Source organism: Anolis carolinensis, unplaced genomic scaffold (assembly GCF_035594765.1).
Source record: "Anolis carolinensis isolate JA03-04 unplaced genomic scaffold, rAnoCar3.1.pri scaffold_10, whole genome shotgun sequence".
In the NCBI taxonomy this organism is placed as follows: Eukaryota; Metazoa; Chordata; class Lepidosauria; order Squamata; family Dactyloidae; genus Anolis; species Anolis carolinensis.
The window spans coordinates 19,241,386-19,256,008 of NW_026943821.1; the positions used below are offsets into that span (position 1 = coordinate 19,241,386).

The 14,623-nt window shown below is 42.9% G+C and overlaps 2 protein-coding genes across 4 annotated transcripts; both read left to right on the plus strand.

Annotated features, from left to right (window-relative positions):
- Positions 1–87: 87 nt before the first annotated feature.
- On the plus strand, positions 88–10,026 carry oscp1 (organic solute carrier partner 1). Of its 3 annotated transcripts, none has more exons than XM_062962197.1 (11): positions 88–313; positions 1,935–1,964; positions 4,441–4,595; positions 6,012–6,179; positions 6,611–6,691; positions 6,854–6,957; positions 7,170–7,298; positions 7,386–7,455; positions 8,187–8,325; positions 8,590–8,688; positions 9,414–10,026. In XM_062962197.1, the coding sequence occupies exons 1-11, from the start codon at positions 202–204 to the stop codon at positions 9,428–9,430; spliced, it is 1,104 nt and encodes a 367-aa protein (XP_062818267.1). In that variant the 5' UTR covers positions 88–201; the 3' UTR covers positions 9,431–10,026. The 3 variants fall into 3 exon arrangements, with proteins under 3 accessions (XP_062818267.1, XP_008120050.1, XP_003228299.1); XM_008121843.3 differs by having other exon boundaries at positions 91–313; positions 8,187–8,326; positions 8,625–8,688; XM_003228251.4 differs by lacking the exon at positions 1,935–1,964 and having other exon boundaries at positions 92–313; positions 8,187–8,326; positions 8,625–8,688.
- A 928-nt stretch (positions 10,027–10,954) lies between these two features.
- lsm10 (LSM10, U7 small nuclear RNA associated) lies at positions 10,955–13,726 on the plus strand. Its single transcript, XM_008121845.2, has 2 exons — positions 10,955–11,092; positions 12,641–13,726. The coding sequence occupies exon 2, from the start codon at positions 12,651–12,653 to the stop codon at positions 13,020–13,022; it is 372 nt and encodes a 123-aa protein (XP_008120052.1). The 5' UTR covers positions 10,955–11,092; positions 12,641–12,650; the 3' UTR covers positions 13,023–13,726.
- The last annotated feature ends 897 nt before the right edge of the window (positions 13,727–14,623 follow it).

Genomic DNA, 14,623 nt, shown 5'->3' on the forward strand with positions numbered 1-14,623 from the left:
AGCCCCGCCCTTGACGTTGATAACGGAGGAGCCAATGGGGAAGAGACTGGTTGCTTGAACCAGGCAACCAGCCTCTTCCCCATTGGTTCCTCCGTTGCCGTGGTGACGGGGCCTACGCGTCAAGGTGTCGCTGTTTCTCTTCGCAGCAAGAGGCGCGTTAGTGGCGGCCGGACTTTCCTCTCGTTCCCCGGAGCCGGCGCCATGTCTCTGCGGACGCTGCCGCTGCTGGTGCTCAACCTGGGCGGGGAGATGCTGTACATCGTGGACCAGCGGCTCCGGGCCCAGAGCATCCCGGGGGACAAGGCCCGCCAAGGTCAGCCGAGGGAGGTCTCACCCCTCTCCACCCCGTCAAGCTCTTTCACACTGTTCCCGTTATTATTACTTCTTTTGGGTTGTTATGTGGTCATGTTCCAGAAGCATTCTCTCCTGACGTTTCGCCCACATCTGTGACAGACATCCTCAGGGGGCTGTGAGGTCTGTTGGAAACTAGGCAAGTGGGGTTTACAGGCCAGAAAACTCACAGCAACCCAGTGATTCCGGCCATGAAAGCCTTCGACAACAGTGTTATTATTATTTCTCTTCTTACTTAAATATAGCCATTTGCTGTCTTCTTCTCAAGTCAAACTCATTCACACACTTCTATTATTATTATTACTTTTATTACTTAAAAATCACCATTTGCTCTCTTCTCACCGAAATGAAGCTCATCCACATCCTTGTGACTTTCTTTTTTATTAATACAGTAGAGTCTCACTTATCCAACACTCGCTTATCCAACATTCTGGATTATCCAACGCATTTTTGTAGTCAATGTTTTCACTACATCGTGATATTTTGGTGCTAAATTCGTAAATACAGTAATTATTACATAGCATTACAGCGTATTGAACTTCTTTTTCTTTTTTAATAAAATAATCTTTATTAGTTTTAACAGAATAATAAAAAGCAAAACCCCAAATTGGGCAAAAAAGAAAAGGAGAGAAAAGGTTAAAAGAAGAAAGGAAGGAAATGTAAAAAAAAAAAAGAGAGAGAAAAGATATTGAACTACTTTTTCTGTCAAATTTGTCGTATAACATGATGTTTTGGTGCTTAATTTGTAAAATCATAACCTATTTTGATGTTTAATATATATTGTAATACAATATAATACCTATAATACAATATTATAATATTAATTGTATATTATATTTTACATGTAATATTACTAATAATATTACAATATATTGATACAGTACAATATAGTAATTTATTACCAGTATTGTACTATGCTAATAATATAATATTGTATGTAAATTTAATTTGTAAGCCGCTCTGAGTCCCCTTCGGGGTGAGAAGGGCGGCATATAAATGTAGCAAATAAATAAATAAATAATTTGATGTTTAATAGACTTTTCCTTATTCCCTCCTTATTATCCAACATATTCGCTTATCCAACATTCTGCCAGCCCGTTTATGTTGGATAAGTGAGACTCTACTGTACTTCTATTACTTCGTGATATTGATTTACTCTCTTTACAATACACTGAGATAGTCTTGGGGAGGAGGGTGAAAAGTGGATTCTTTCCTTCGGGTGCACCCATACTATAGTATTAATGAACTTTAACTTGGATAGCGTAATGGTATGAGATCCTGTGAGTTGTCGTTTGGTGGGGCACCAGTAGTCTTTGGCAGGTAAGGCATTATAAAACTGCATCTCCCAGGATTCTGCAGCATTGAGCCAAGGCGGGTCAAGGGAATCAAACTGCATTTATTCTCCAATGTAGATTCACTCTTAGTAAAACTCGCCAGGATTCCATCACAGTGAAAAAGGTGCCAAACTGCATTCGTTCCACAGTGTAGATGCACCCCTTATTTCCCTTTCTTTCACCCTGGTTCACAGCGTGTTGTTTGTAGCCCTTGACCCGTCGCTCTTTTCTGTTTTATGCTTCGTGTAGATGAATGGACTGATGGGGACAGGAGACGAGGTACTGTCATTTATTTAGCCCCCTCCTCACCCTCCATGCAGGCCACCCTTTTATTGCACTTTTTATTAACCCCATCCTTTGTATACACAGAGAGATACCATTTGAAGATCCCTTACACATCTGTGTTTTCATGTGTATGAAGTACAGGCCGAAAATGTGCTTCTACAGTGTTTCAGTTAAAATCATCATTTGATGCTTTGGACAATGCTAGCAGTTCTATTAAAGTGATCTAATTTGAGTTTGGGTGGTTAATCAATGCGCAGCTCAGCTACTGTTGCCAGGTGATGATTATCATATTACTGTATATTAAATGTGCGAACTACCGAAATGCACCTGCTAGTTCATTGAAATGCAGGAGCTGTTCTATGTGATGAAAGAGTCCATCTTGAACTGATGGGCATTATGTTGAACTGCGTGCAGGACCCCTCTCTGTCCTTGCACAAAAAGACACAAAGCATCCCCTGTTGCTTCACTGATGTCTCACTGGCAACCGATGCGCTGCATGCAAAAGCAAACAGAAACAACACTTGCACAAGTGCCATCTAAAGAGGCACTTTGAGAATTCAATGCACCGAATTCTCTGTTGGCTCATTTGTCCTCCCCCTTCTATCTATGGGAGGACAAACATTCATCTGCATGAGTCTCCTACCTGAGCATTATTCATGGACAAAAAACAGGCAGGGGATGTGCATGATGTTGCTATGCCAGGCTCCTCCCAGCTCTCATAATCTTCCTATAATGCTACTAAAATCAGTGGTCTCTCAGTTATTGTGGCTGGCTGCCATGAATTAACTACTCCTAATGCTTATTTTTCTTTCCTGGATAAAATCCCAAACCTTCTCATTGTGTTTTCTGACATTCTAGTATATGCTGCGGTGACAATCTTTAAGGACAATCTTGTTTGCTTCACTTTTAGTAGACATGGGGTGCTTGATGCTGAAAGAGTGGGCATCTCATCTGAAATCCTGTGGATGCGCCTGCAGAATTCTGGGGCTTGTAGTTTAATGAGCTGAGCAATTCAAAGGCCCTTCCTTCCCCTAAACTACAAGCCCCATGATTCTGCAGAAAGTAGCCACAAATTTCAGATGGAAGGCATGTGCTTTGCCTACTCTTTAAACTTAAGTGTGAGTGATACCATGAACAATTTAACAGGGAGAAGCCGAAAGGGTTTCTGGAGTCAACCCCACAAATTTCGGCCAATCCATGCTTCCTTTGCTTTTTCTTCTTCACGTTGTACATTCTCTTGCAAATAAATAAGGAAAGGGGAAAAGAGTATCTGCGGTTTTTTAAACGAAGCATTTAGTCTACCTGAGAATTCAGTTTGTGTGTCATAGGAAGTTTGAACAGTAGGTTCTTAACTGTCTGTAGGAAATTGCTATCTTCAAAGCTATGATCTGTGGCTGTAGTTTGTAACTTTCACTGGTTGCTGCGGGACAACGGTTTTGGGGGAGCCTAGAGTAGGAATAGGGACCAGTTCTGGAAAATGGAACAATTCAGGAAATGCCCCCTTCTGTGTGGGGAATACCTTGAGACTTTTCACTGGCACTGGGAAACGGCCAGTGCAACTTCAGATCTTAGGGGTTTGCAGAAAGGCTTTTCGGTTCCACACCATGGAGTGCCCAACCCCTTGCCTTTGAAGTCTCAAAAAAGCTGCTTTTCTTGCAACCTGTTGAGGTTTGTCTCTGGATCTGCAGAACTGTCCCCAGGGGGTCTGCACTTAGCAACCTATTCTGGAAGCTAAGCTGAAATAACTGCTATAGCCTGGCAGAATGATTTGATTTTGGGAGGCCAGCACCGACACTTTTTAAATTTGGCGACTCATCCTGAGTCCCCTCCAGAATTCAGTCTCTGGGGCTGCCAGCTCTCACAATCTGCCCATCCAGGGAAGCTGCACTGAATATCCACTTTGCCAACTGAGAGTATGTTAGTGGTAGGGGATGTCTAGTGCACTTCTTGATGGTGTCCCTTGTTAGCATCGATCTCAACTAAACTGCTGTGAATGTCAGGTGCCTTTATATCCTGGTTGTGGGAAGGAAAATTCCTATCATTTCCAAATGCAAAAGAAGAATACAGCTGCCTGCCCTTCAGATTTTGGGGCCGTGACACACTCTGCTTGGGATGTGGAAGCATTTCCCTTCCTTCAGTCATGGCTTCTGGCTGGAGGAGCTGCTGAAGCCCCAGAGCCGTGGGGGAAATGGAAGGCAGCCTCAAGGAAATCCTCTCTGAGGTTCTTTGACACGAACCGCAGTGCCAAGAGCACCTGCACCACAAGCCAAGCAAGGCTTCCATGTAGATCTTTTTGAGAGAGATTCAGGAGAGAACACACATCCTTTCAGGGGAACATCCATGGGGCATGGTGTGTTCCATTTCCAGTTACATTGCCCAATCATCTTTTCCTTGGGCTGGTAGTCTGAGTCTGCAACCAAACTGAAGCCCACCTGTTCCTGATGGGGTTTGTTCTTTTTTGTCTTTTCAGTCATGAACGACATCATTGGGGGCATATTCAACAAAAAATTTATGGATGAGCTGTTTAAGCCGCAGGAGCTCTACTCCCGAAAGGCCCTGAGGACTGTCTTTGAGCGCCTGGTCCATGCCTCTATCATGAGACTGAATGCGCCCAGCATGGACAAGGTGAGAGATCAAACTCTTCCGCTTCTCTTGATAAACCAAGATGATTTACTCCCTCTGTCAGCAAGTGGACCCAGAGATTTATGGGCTGAACTCAAACACACTGTGCAGTGGTGAAGCAGTAGAACCCCTATCTTGTGCCCAGCGCATGTGTCTCATTGCAGCAGCCTCACAGTCTAGAGCTTTTGCAATAACATAATTAACCTTAAGCTGTCATAGTAAAGTGTCAAGACTTGCACATAGGAGTAAGGCATTGCACAAATGACCAGTCACACCCAGTTTTTTCTTTCTCACACAGACCTAATACACCAAATCATAACAATCCTCCCACACACCAGTCTGTACACATCACTCATCTGCCCTTAATTCACTCACAGATGACTAAAAAGCAATGTTCTCTCTCTGGGGGAAACAGCTACAGGCATTAAGCATAGATATGTGGATCACGTGTAATTGTCTGTTTCCCATTTTGTTTCATTTCATCCAGATGCCAAGAGAGCCTTTGACATTCTAAATAAATCTCCAAAAATGGTTAACAATCTGTATAAGCCAAAGGAACTCCTGATCAATTGAAGCCGTAGTTTCCCAGGAAAAGGAACTTAGCATCCCCATCATGAGACCAGATTTTATCATTTGGTGCCACGTCTTGGCTTCTGTGTGGCCAAAGAGGGCTTGTGGCAGCCAGGAATACTTTCATTCAGAAAGTCAGGCCCACCATCTACCTACTTCTTGGCTCAAATTATTGCAAGGAACTTTTCATGGAGAGGCCTTTGGGGAGTGGGGACCCTCTGGAAACTGTTTGGTGGAGCACATTTTCCTAGGCCTGCATTGTCACACAGTTCATTTCCAGGCCCATTTCAAAGTGCTGGCCATTCCTTTTAAAGCTCAAAATGGATTGAGCTGAGGGGCTTTCAAGAGCCACTTTCTCCCTGAACAGACAGACTGCTCTTTCGAAGTTACCCAGGAGAGGACTTCTTGGTGGTATCACCTGAATTTTAAAAAATGTCCCTGCCACTGAAATACATGTGGCCCATTTGTTACTCTCTCAGTCATTTCTCCTGCCAAGTTCAAGCTTTAGGTAATTTGATCTCTTCCTTTTCGGTTCTTTTGTGCCTCCCTCGTAAAGAAAACTTGCCAATTTTTTTAATTTATTTTGCAACATTTTAAATGTTGTAAGCTGCCTTAATTGGGATTGAAGTACAGTCAAATAAATATGCTGCTGTGAACTCTTTGAATGTGAATCGCCAAATGTTCTGCCTGCTTTCTGTCTGACATTTAATGATGCATTGTAAAGTGGCAAGGGTCTGAAGGAAGTTCCTTTAACCAGATGGGAAGTGTCTGCCAGCATGAGAAGTACCTGACAAGGCCATGGCCTGGAAGATTGTGGTATAACTGGATTCCACTTGCCTTCTTTTGCAGCTCTATGACCTCATGACCATGGCGTTCAAGTACCAGGTCCTGCTCAGCCCTCGCCCCAAGGACCTTCTTCTCATCACTTTCAACCATCTGGACACCATCAAGGAGTTTATCTATGAGTCGCCCAAAACCCTGACCCAGGTGGACATCACCTTCCGAAGGCTCATCGATGTAAGGGCTTGGCCGCTCCATTCACACTTAGTCTGACTGCCCAGGATTTAAGTGCAATGGCAGAAAAATTATCCAGGGGTGAAACAAATTGGTACCCAGCTCTGGAGTAATGTTTTCTGCTTCTTGACTGCCCCAATGTAAGATCACAGTGGGCTTCACATCTTGATCAACAATAGAAAGTGTGTTGTTTTCTAAGATGGGAAAGAGAAAGGATGTGGGAAAAGACAGGTTGGTCATGACATGGAATTACTGCAACTCCCATGATCCCTTATTGGAAGAGGCTCATGAGAGATTTAGTGGAGGATCAGATTCCTCGTACATGTTCAGCTGGTACTTAGTGATGTTGAATGAAGCATTTGCCTAACATCCATGTGAATGTCAATGGCTCTGACCTAGAGGCAAAAACATCTTGTCCTGATTCTGTTTTTCAGGCGTACGGCTCACTCTCTGCTGGGGAATTTCAGCTTATCCGGCAAACATTGCTCATCTTCTTCCAGGACATACACATCCGGGTGAGCATGTTCTGTGGCCCCCCTCCCAGAGCATATAGCAGCAGAACAGTGAAACACAGATGAAGTGGCTGCACATGATAGAATTGTTCAGAGGTGGCAGTGGTTTCTGAGAATCTCTGCTTTACTGATGAGAGCTTTCTTGGCTGTCCCCCCCCTCCCCAGGTTTCCATCCTCTTGAAAGATAAAGTGCAGAACTCTAATGGACATTTTGTGCTGCCAACCTCAGGCCCCGTCCCCTGGGGAACAGATGTCCCAGGAGTCATCAGGTGAGGATTCAAGCCCTGCTTTTTCGATATCCCCACGAGGTAGAGCTAGCCATTTGTCCCAAACAGAGAAATAAAGTTTTTAAATGAGATCACCATCCACAAACTCTCCCATCTCTCCTGCTAAAAAGAGATCTTTCCCCTCTTTTTCTTAAGACCAAACCAGTGGTACCCAGCCCAGAGTCAGTAAGTACCTCTCTTTTCCCATCTCACAGGCTTTTCAACAGTAAAGGAGATGAAATCCAACGGACTGAGTTTCCTCAAGGTGGAAATTACATCCTGCCTTACCGGGAAGGCTCTTTCGACCTTCATGGAGACAGGGTCATTAAACTGGGGACAAACATGTAAGATGTGCCACGCCAACTTTAATTCTATATGGGATCTTCTAGTTATTTTGTGGTTTCTGAAACCTTTTTGCCAATTTCCTCTAGATATAGCATCAGCCGACCTGTAGAGACAGATACGTCGGGGGCCACCAAAAATTTAGTCTCCCGTGTAAAGGTCAGTATCTTTACTTGACCCTCTTAAAATTTTGCTATGTAGGGAGTCCATCACTTGAGTCCCCCTTTTCTCTTTAATGTATTACTTATTCATGTATTTCAGTGTGTTTATCACTTCTTTGCCTACAAGGGATCCCAAGGCAATGGAAAGGGAAAACAACTTTTTTAAAAAACTGCTTAGAAACAGACTAAAAGAAGCTTTGCGTATATGTCTGTTTTTAAGATCAAGTCGGGGGTGTTGTGGTTTTAGCTATGAATGAGTTTCTAATCAGTTTTAAGGATTTTAACTGTAATACTGTTCAAATTTAATTTCCATTGTAATGTTAGTATATGTTTAGGCTTTAGTTTTATGTAGTTTTATTATGAGTTGCTTTGAGTCTCTTCTTTTAGAGAGATAAAGCGGGATACATAAGATGATGATGTTTGTGTGTGATTTGTGTCAGAAATCTACCTTGGTTTTAAGGAACAAAGGCATGATAGAACAAGATAGTCCTCAAGAGGGATGGAGGCTTTATATGGTTTGGGTTTTTTTGTTCCTAGCCTTCTGCTATGGTCAGTCTTGTTTACCATTACTTTGTGTATGTTTTTAATCAGCATTTGTTTGAATGTTATAAGCTGCCTTGAGTCCCAGTTCTGGGGAGAAGCTGAGACATGGGCAAAGAAGCTCTTTGCTCGCTGTCTGTGTAACAAGCCTGTTCTCCTTCTCCTCCTTCTCCTCCTCTCTTCTTGCAGGAGAACACGGCCCCCAATCCTCTGGCGAAGGAAGAGCTGAACCTCTTGGCCCGGCTGATGGGGGGCCTGGAGGTCAAGAAGCCCCCCGGCAATGAGACTGGCTTCCGGCTGAACCTCTTCACCACAGACGAGGAGGAAGAGTACGGCTGGAAACTCTTTGGGGTTTTGACAGGGACTGGGCCTTTCCACACTTAAGTCACGGCTGGGCAGCCTCTTGGGACTGGAGGAAGCCCCCTCACATGCACCTCTTGCTATGAATAATTAAGGGGTTTTGGAAAAGGCTGCTAAGATGCAATACTACACAGCACTAAGGGAGGTGATTGTGAAGCAGCCAGAGAGTGACCTAACCAAAACATAGGTTGTTATAACCTAACCAAAAAAGGGACATTTCTGTGTCCTTCCAATGAGCAGCTGTGGCTCTTTCTCCGTTCCCTGCAGACATGCTGCCTTGGCCCGTCCAGAGGAATTGACATATCAAGTTATCAACATCCAAGCAGACCAGGTAGGTCCTTTTGTTAATTTGGCTCACTTCTGTCACTTGTAGGTATGAGCATGGGAACACTTACATTTCAAAATACTTTTGATCATTTAAATAAATCTCAGTTTCATAAAAGATGGTATGGGGGATGGTGATGTAGATATGCCATTATTTTGTGATTATGATTTTAAAAGAATGTAGTTGAATCAGTGCAAGAGCTTCTCAGCATTTGTAAGGCTTGCAAAACAGGTTAATTTTCCTTTTTATGAAGGAAGTACAACTGAAGCATCTTCTGCAGAGTAGATGTCTATCGTTGTCTCTATCAACCACTTTTAATTTGAATGTGTATTTACTGATTTTAATTGTTTTTTTTAATACAAATGATATTTAATTCTGTCTTAATGTTTATATATTTGGAGATTTTAAATTGTACTGAAATGTTTTAAATGTAAGCTGCTTTGAGTCTCCTTGTTGAGAGAAAAAGTGGAGTATAAATAGACATATTAATAGGTGGCGTTCAGAAAACTTTCCCTGGCTGCTGTTTTTTTTCAGGACCCAACGTTGACCTCAGGGGACCCCGTTTGGGTTAAGACCCAAAATTTAAGAAGCAGTGCTCTAAGCCAACATAAAGTCCTGGATCTAGCCGGCTGAGCCTTTCTTGAGATCCTCTGGGGCGGTCCTTCTCCTTCTGTGCCTTAAAAAGACCACTTTCTTGCAGTGAATTGAGCGCTCTCTTTTTTTGACAACAGGACCAGCAGCGGAATGAGGAGCTGGCACGCATCATGGGGGAATTTGAGGAGGAGAAAGAGGGGGAGCCCCAGCCACCCGGCAGCAAAGGGGCCGACCTGCTGGCCATGATGGACGAGCTGTGACCAACGGCTGAGCCTTTCCTGCCATCTCCATGTGGTCAGCAACGCCTCTTGCTGCGCCAGTCTTCTGTGGACTGGAGTGGCCCTTCAGCCCATTCATCCCTCCATCTGCGGGGGGCCATTTGAGGGGCTTAGATGTGTTTGAGTCACCCACCTTTTCTCCGGCTGGGAGGGAGGAGGCCCAAGCGAAGGGGGCCAGGGCAATGGCCGAAGCCCCAGAGGGTGCCTTGAGAGTCGAAAGAGGGAGCAGCCAAAGAGCAAATCCACAGCAGCATTCCAGTCCTGTGTGTGTTAAACCCGTGAGCCTAAAAACACATCCCATACCTGGTGAGGCGGCCTCATTAGGAGGCAAGTAAAAAACAAAACCCATGCCGTGTTAGATAGTCTGTGTGTGTTTGCTGACTGGAGCAGAACCAGCAGCCCTTCTTCACTCTGGGTTTGGGGACCAGGTCTGCCGTCATGTCCAACTGTGGCAATAAAGTCTAGAAAAGGATCTATCTCTCTTGTCGTTTTTACTGCTCATGCCAACTACAGTATGTAACACAATTGAAAAGTGTTCTGTTCCTGGTCTGAAAGTGTTATTTCCTGTTTAATTGTGCTGTGCTTTGTTCTACTCCAGAAACTTCATTTTTGTGACTGCCACAAACTAGGCTGAATTGGTTGAGACTTGATGAGATATTCGTTGAAAAACTATAGTAAAATGTGCTGCAGGATGTCCCTGTGCCAAGAACATAGTTTTTGCAGTTTCATAAACCTTTTTCATATTTTTTATGATAGAACCAATTAGGAAGTGACATTTATAACCTAGGGAAAAAAATCATGTTACATAGTGCTATTTTAAAAGCCCTAATTTGCCCTTAAATTGAGGGGAAAGGGGATATTTCTGATTCTGACCCAAGCAGGAGTATCATGAGATTTGTTTGGGGGTTTTTGTTTTTTTTGTTTTTTTGGGCTTTTTTTAGCTTTTCTATTTCCACATCTTTGCTCAAAAGCAATTTGGAAAATAAGTATTCTTTATATTGAATGTCAAGATGTGGGCTTTTTGCATAAGTCAGTCTGAGGCTGAATTTACACTGCCATATAATGCGGATTTACCACGAGATGCAGAATCAATCTATGCTATGCTAATTTTATATACATATATGTGTGTGTGTATATATATATATAATTTATAATAATTTATAAATATATAATATATTGTATATACATATAATATTGATAATAATATTATAATGTAATACAATATTATACTACTAATAATACAATATAATAATATTAATTCTATATTATATATTAAATGGGAAAAGAGTGGTTTCAAAAATTAACTTCCTCCAATCCTGGAAGGGGGAGAAAGCAGCGAGCCAATCACGAGCCACCTTTCTGCGTCCGAGGACCGCTTTCCGGGCCAATGGGGCTGCTTCTCTGTTCCAGCGGCGAATGAGAAAACGAGGTGACCTAGCTCCGCCCACCTCGGCTTCTGAGTTGGGAGTCTCCTATTGCGCATGCGCTCTCTGGTGGTCTTTTCTGCTTTGAGCGAGGAAGCAGGAAATCCGGGACAGGTAGGTGATGGATTGCATGTCCCATTATCCTCCTCCCCCCCCGGCTGTGCTTTTGGTTTCTGTTGTTAGCTTGGCGGTAGAGTAGACCTATTGAGTCCCTTGTATTTACATCAATATCGAGCCTCTATTAGCTTAGTGGAACTCAATCAAAAGTCCGGAAAAGTTACTTTTGGCAGGAACTCCAACTCAGAATTGTACCAGTATTTTCCATTGGGATTAGGCCCAGGGCTTTGACAATAGGGGCTTCAATACAAGTCACTGGAGGGTAGATGGATTCTGGGAGTTGTAGTTTTGGGAGGCTCAAGACTTGTAAAATTACAGCTCCCCAGGATTCCATAGCACAAGACCACTCGAAACAGATACAATTAAAAGGTGTGGGGTACATCTACACTATAGGATTCCATAGTACTGAGTCATGGTCATTAAAGTGGCATAAATGCACTAAATAAAGGCATTAAAAGTGGTATTTCCTCACTAAAAAGCTGTGAGACCATTGAATCACATATATCAGCACGCATAGGGTTTATTTATTTATTTGCGACATTTATATCCCGCCCTTCTCACCCCGAAGGGGACTCAGAGCGGCTTACAAATTAAATTTACATACAGTATTATGTAAATTATAACTCCCCTGAAGTTATTAGCATAGCACAATACTGGTAATAAATTACTACATTATACTATATCAATATATTGTAATATTATTAGTAATATTACATGTAATATATAATATATAATTAATATTATATGCATATACAATTTATTATATATATCCCCTAGTGGCACAGTGCGTTAAAGCACTGAGCTGCTGAACTTGCGGACCAAAAGGTGCCAGGTTCAAATCCCGGGAGTGGAATGAGCGCCAGCTGTTAGCCCCAGCTCCTGCCAACCTAGCAGTTTGAAAACGTGCAAATGTGAGTAGATCAATAGGTACCGCTCCAGCGAAAGGTAACAGCACTCCATGCAGTCATGCCGGCCACATGACCTTGGAGGTGTCTATGAACAACGCCGGCTCTTCGGCTTAGAAATGGAGATGAGCACCAACCCCCAGAGTCGGTCACAACTGGACTTAACATCAGGGGAAAACCTTTACCTTTACCTACAATATATTATAATATTATATATTATTGTAAATTATATTCTATATATGTATGAGTGTATACACACACACATATATATATATATACATACATACACACACACACACACACACACACACACACACACACATATATATATATATATATATATATATATATATATATATATATATGTGATTAGCATAGCATTATTAATATTAGGGTTCATATTCTACACTATAGAATTCCATAACACTGAGCCATGGTCATTTAATGTGATACAAAATTACATTAAAATGCATAAATAAAACCATGAGACCTTTCAAACACATAGATTAAAAGACTTGGGTGCAACTACCCTGTAGGATTCCATACCAGTTAAAGTGGTGCCAAGCTGCCTTCCTTCTCCAGTGCAGATGTAACCCCCAATGCCCCCCTCTCTTCCCCCTTGCTGTTTTCCCCCTTCCAGACGGGCAGCCATGGAGGTTAGCCACTCGGTGAAAGAGCGCACCATTTCGGAGAACAGCCTGGTATTGTTGCTGCAGGGCCTGACCGGCCGCGTGACGCAGGTGGAGCTGCGGGACGAGAGCCTGGCAGTGGGGCGCGTGACCAACGTGGACGCCTTCATGAACATCCGCCTGGGCCCCACAACCTTCACCGACCGGACCGGGCGCACCTCCCAGCTGGAGGACCTCTTTGTGGCCGGGAGGAGCGTGCGCTATGTCCACATCCCGGACGAGGTGGACATCCGGGCTGCCATCGAGGGGCAGCTCCAGCTCCTGCGCCGCGTCCGGAGCTTCGGAGGAAAGGACAAGGGCAGGAAGGAGTTTCTTCACCAAAAGAACAAGTGAAAAGGGGACGGCAGGCCCAGGATGCGTAACCAAATCTTATCGCCAAGATATGGAATGGCCTCTAAGCAAGCCTTCGGATTCTTCCACTGAGAACAACTTTTTAAACTGCTTCTTGAAAAACAATAAAGTGGTGTGGAAAGCCAGAAACAGCAAACTGAATAATTTTTCTGTTCTTTATTTTTCCTTCTTTCCTTGGATCTATTTTTCTAATTGAGACTTCCTCCAGTGCAACAAATGAAAGGGCATGCAACCATGGGCAACTTCTGTTTAGCCAAATATTTCTTTCTCTTGCAGGTACAAGCCCTCTTTTTGGATCAGGATTTGAAATGGCCTCCTTCATATATATTTTTCTCACTTGGATCTACTTTTCTAATTCAAACTTTTTTTTTGAAAATGGTAAAAGACAGGAACAACTAACTGAATTGCCTTTATATTTTCTTTCTCTTTCCTTCCTTCGGGAACAACAAATTGAGTTACCGTTTTTGTTTTCTTTCTCTTTCTTTCCTTCCCTTTCATTGCCTTCCTTTCTTCCTAAAAATAAATTAACTCTTCTTTTGCAAAACCAATTAGGGTACTTTTATATCAGCAGGTGGAAAAGCAGGGTTTTGGAGGGTTTAAAAAAAATCTGTAATCCTTCTAATTTGATGAATGTGACCTCCAAATGAATACACTCTCGATTCTCAAATAAACTTTTACATCTTTAATACTCTTCTCCCTTCTTTAGGGTTTTGTGCCTTCCCCTTATGACAACCCTTTCACAGGGTTTTCTTGGCAAGATTTGTTCAAGAGAGGTTGAACTTTATTTATTTATTATTAGCGACATTTATAGCCCACCCTTCTCACCCCGAAGGGAACTCAGGGCGGTTTACAAATATATATATACATACAATATATTATATTATACGACTATATTGCAATATTATTAGTAATATTGCATGTAATATACAATTATAACAGTGAATTATAATAATTATTACATTGCATTACATCATAATATTATGGAGTTCCATAATCCATGGAACATGGATTCCATCTGAGGTTGAGAGTGTGTGACAGGTTCAGTAGGTTTCCTTGGCTGAGTGGAGATTGAAACCCTGGTCTCCAGAGTCATAGGGTGCATCTACATTAATTCAATTCGACCCCACTTGAATTGCCACGGCTCAATACCTCGCTATCCTAGGAGTTGTAATTTTGCCATGGCTTTCACCTCTGCCAAATAATGCAAGTGACAGCTCCCAGAGTTCTATAGTATTGAGCCATCTCAGTTCAAGTGGTGCCGAACTGCATTCATGAACTTTTGCAAGTGATGAGAACATGAAGGTGGGTTTGGATTTGGAATATGTGATTTACGATTGAGCTGGAAGCTTCTTGAAGCATGAGATGCCCCGGGTGAGTCAGGGCTGTGGCTTCCAGGTGCATTTGAGGGCCCACCCAGACAGAGTTATGCCTGACGCATGACTTCTTAACGTTACTGTGAAGTGTCATTAAGCTTGACTCATGGGAGCTCCTTCGGAAGTTTCTAAGCCTCCCGACAGATGGCCATCCAGCTTCTGCTCAAAGACAGTTGGAAGAGACTAAGGAATCCTAGAATGGGAATTATA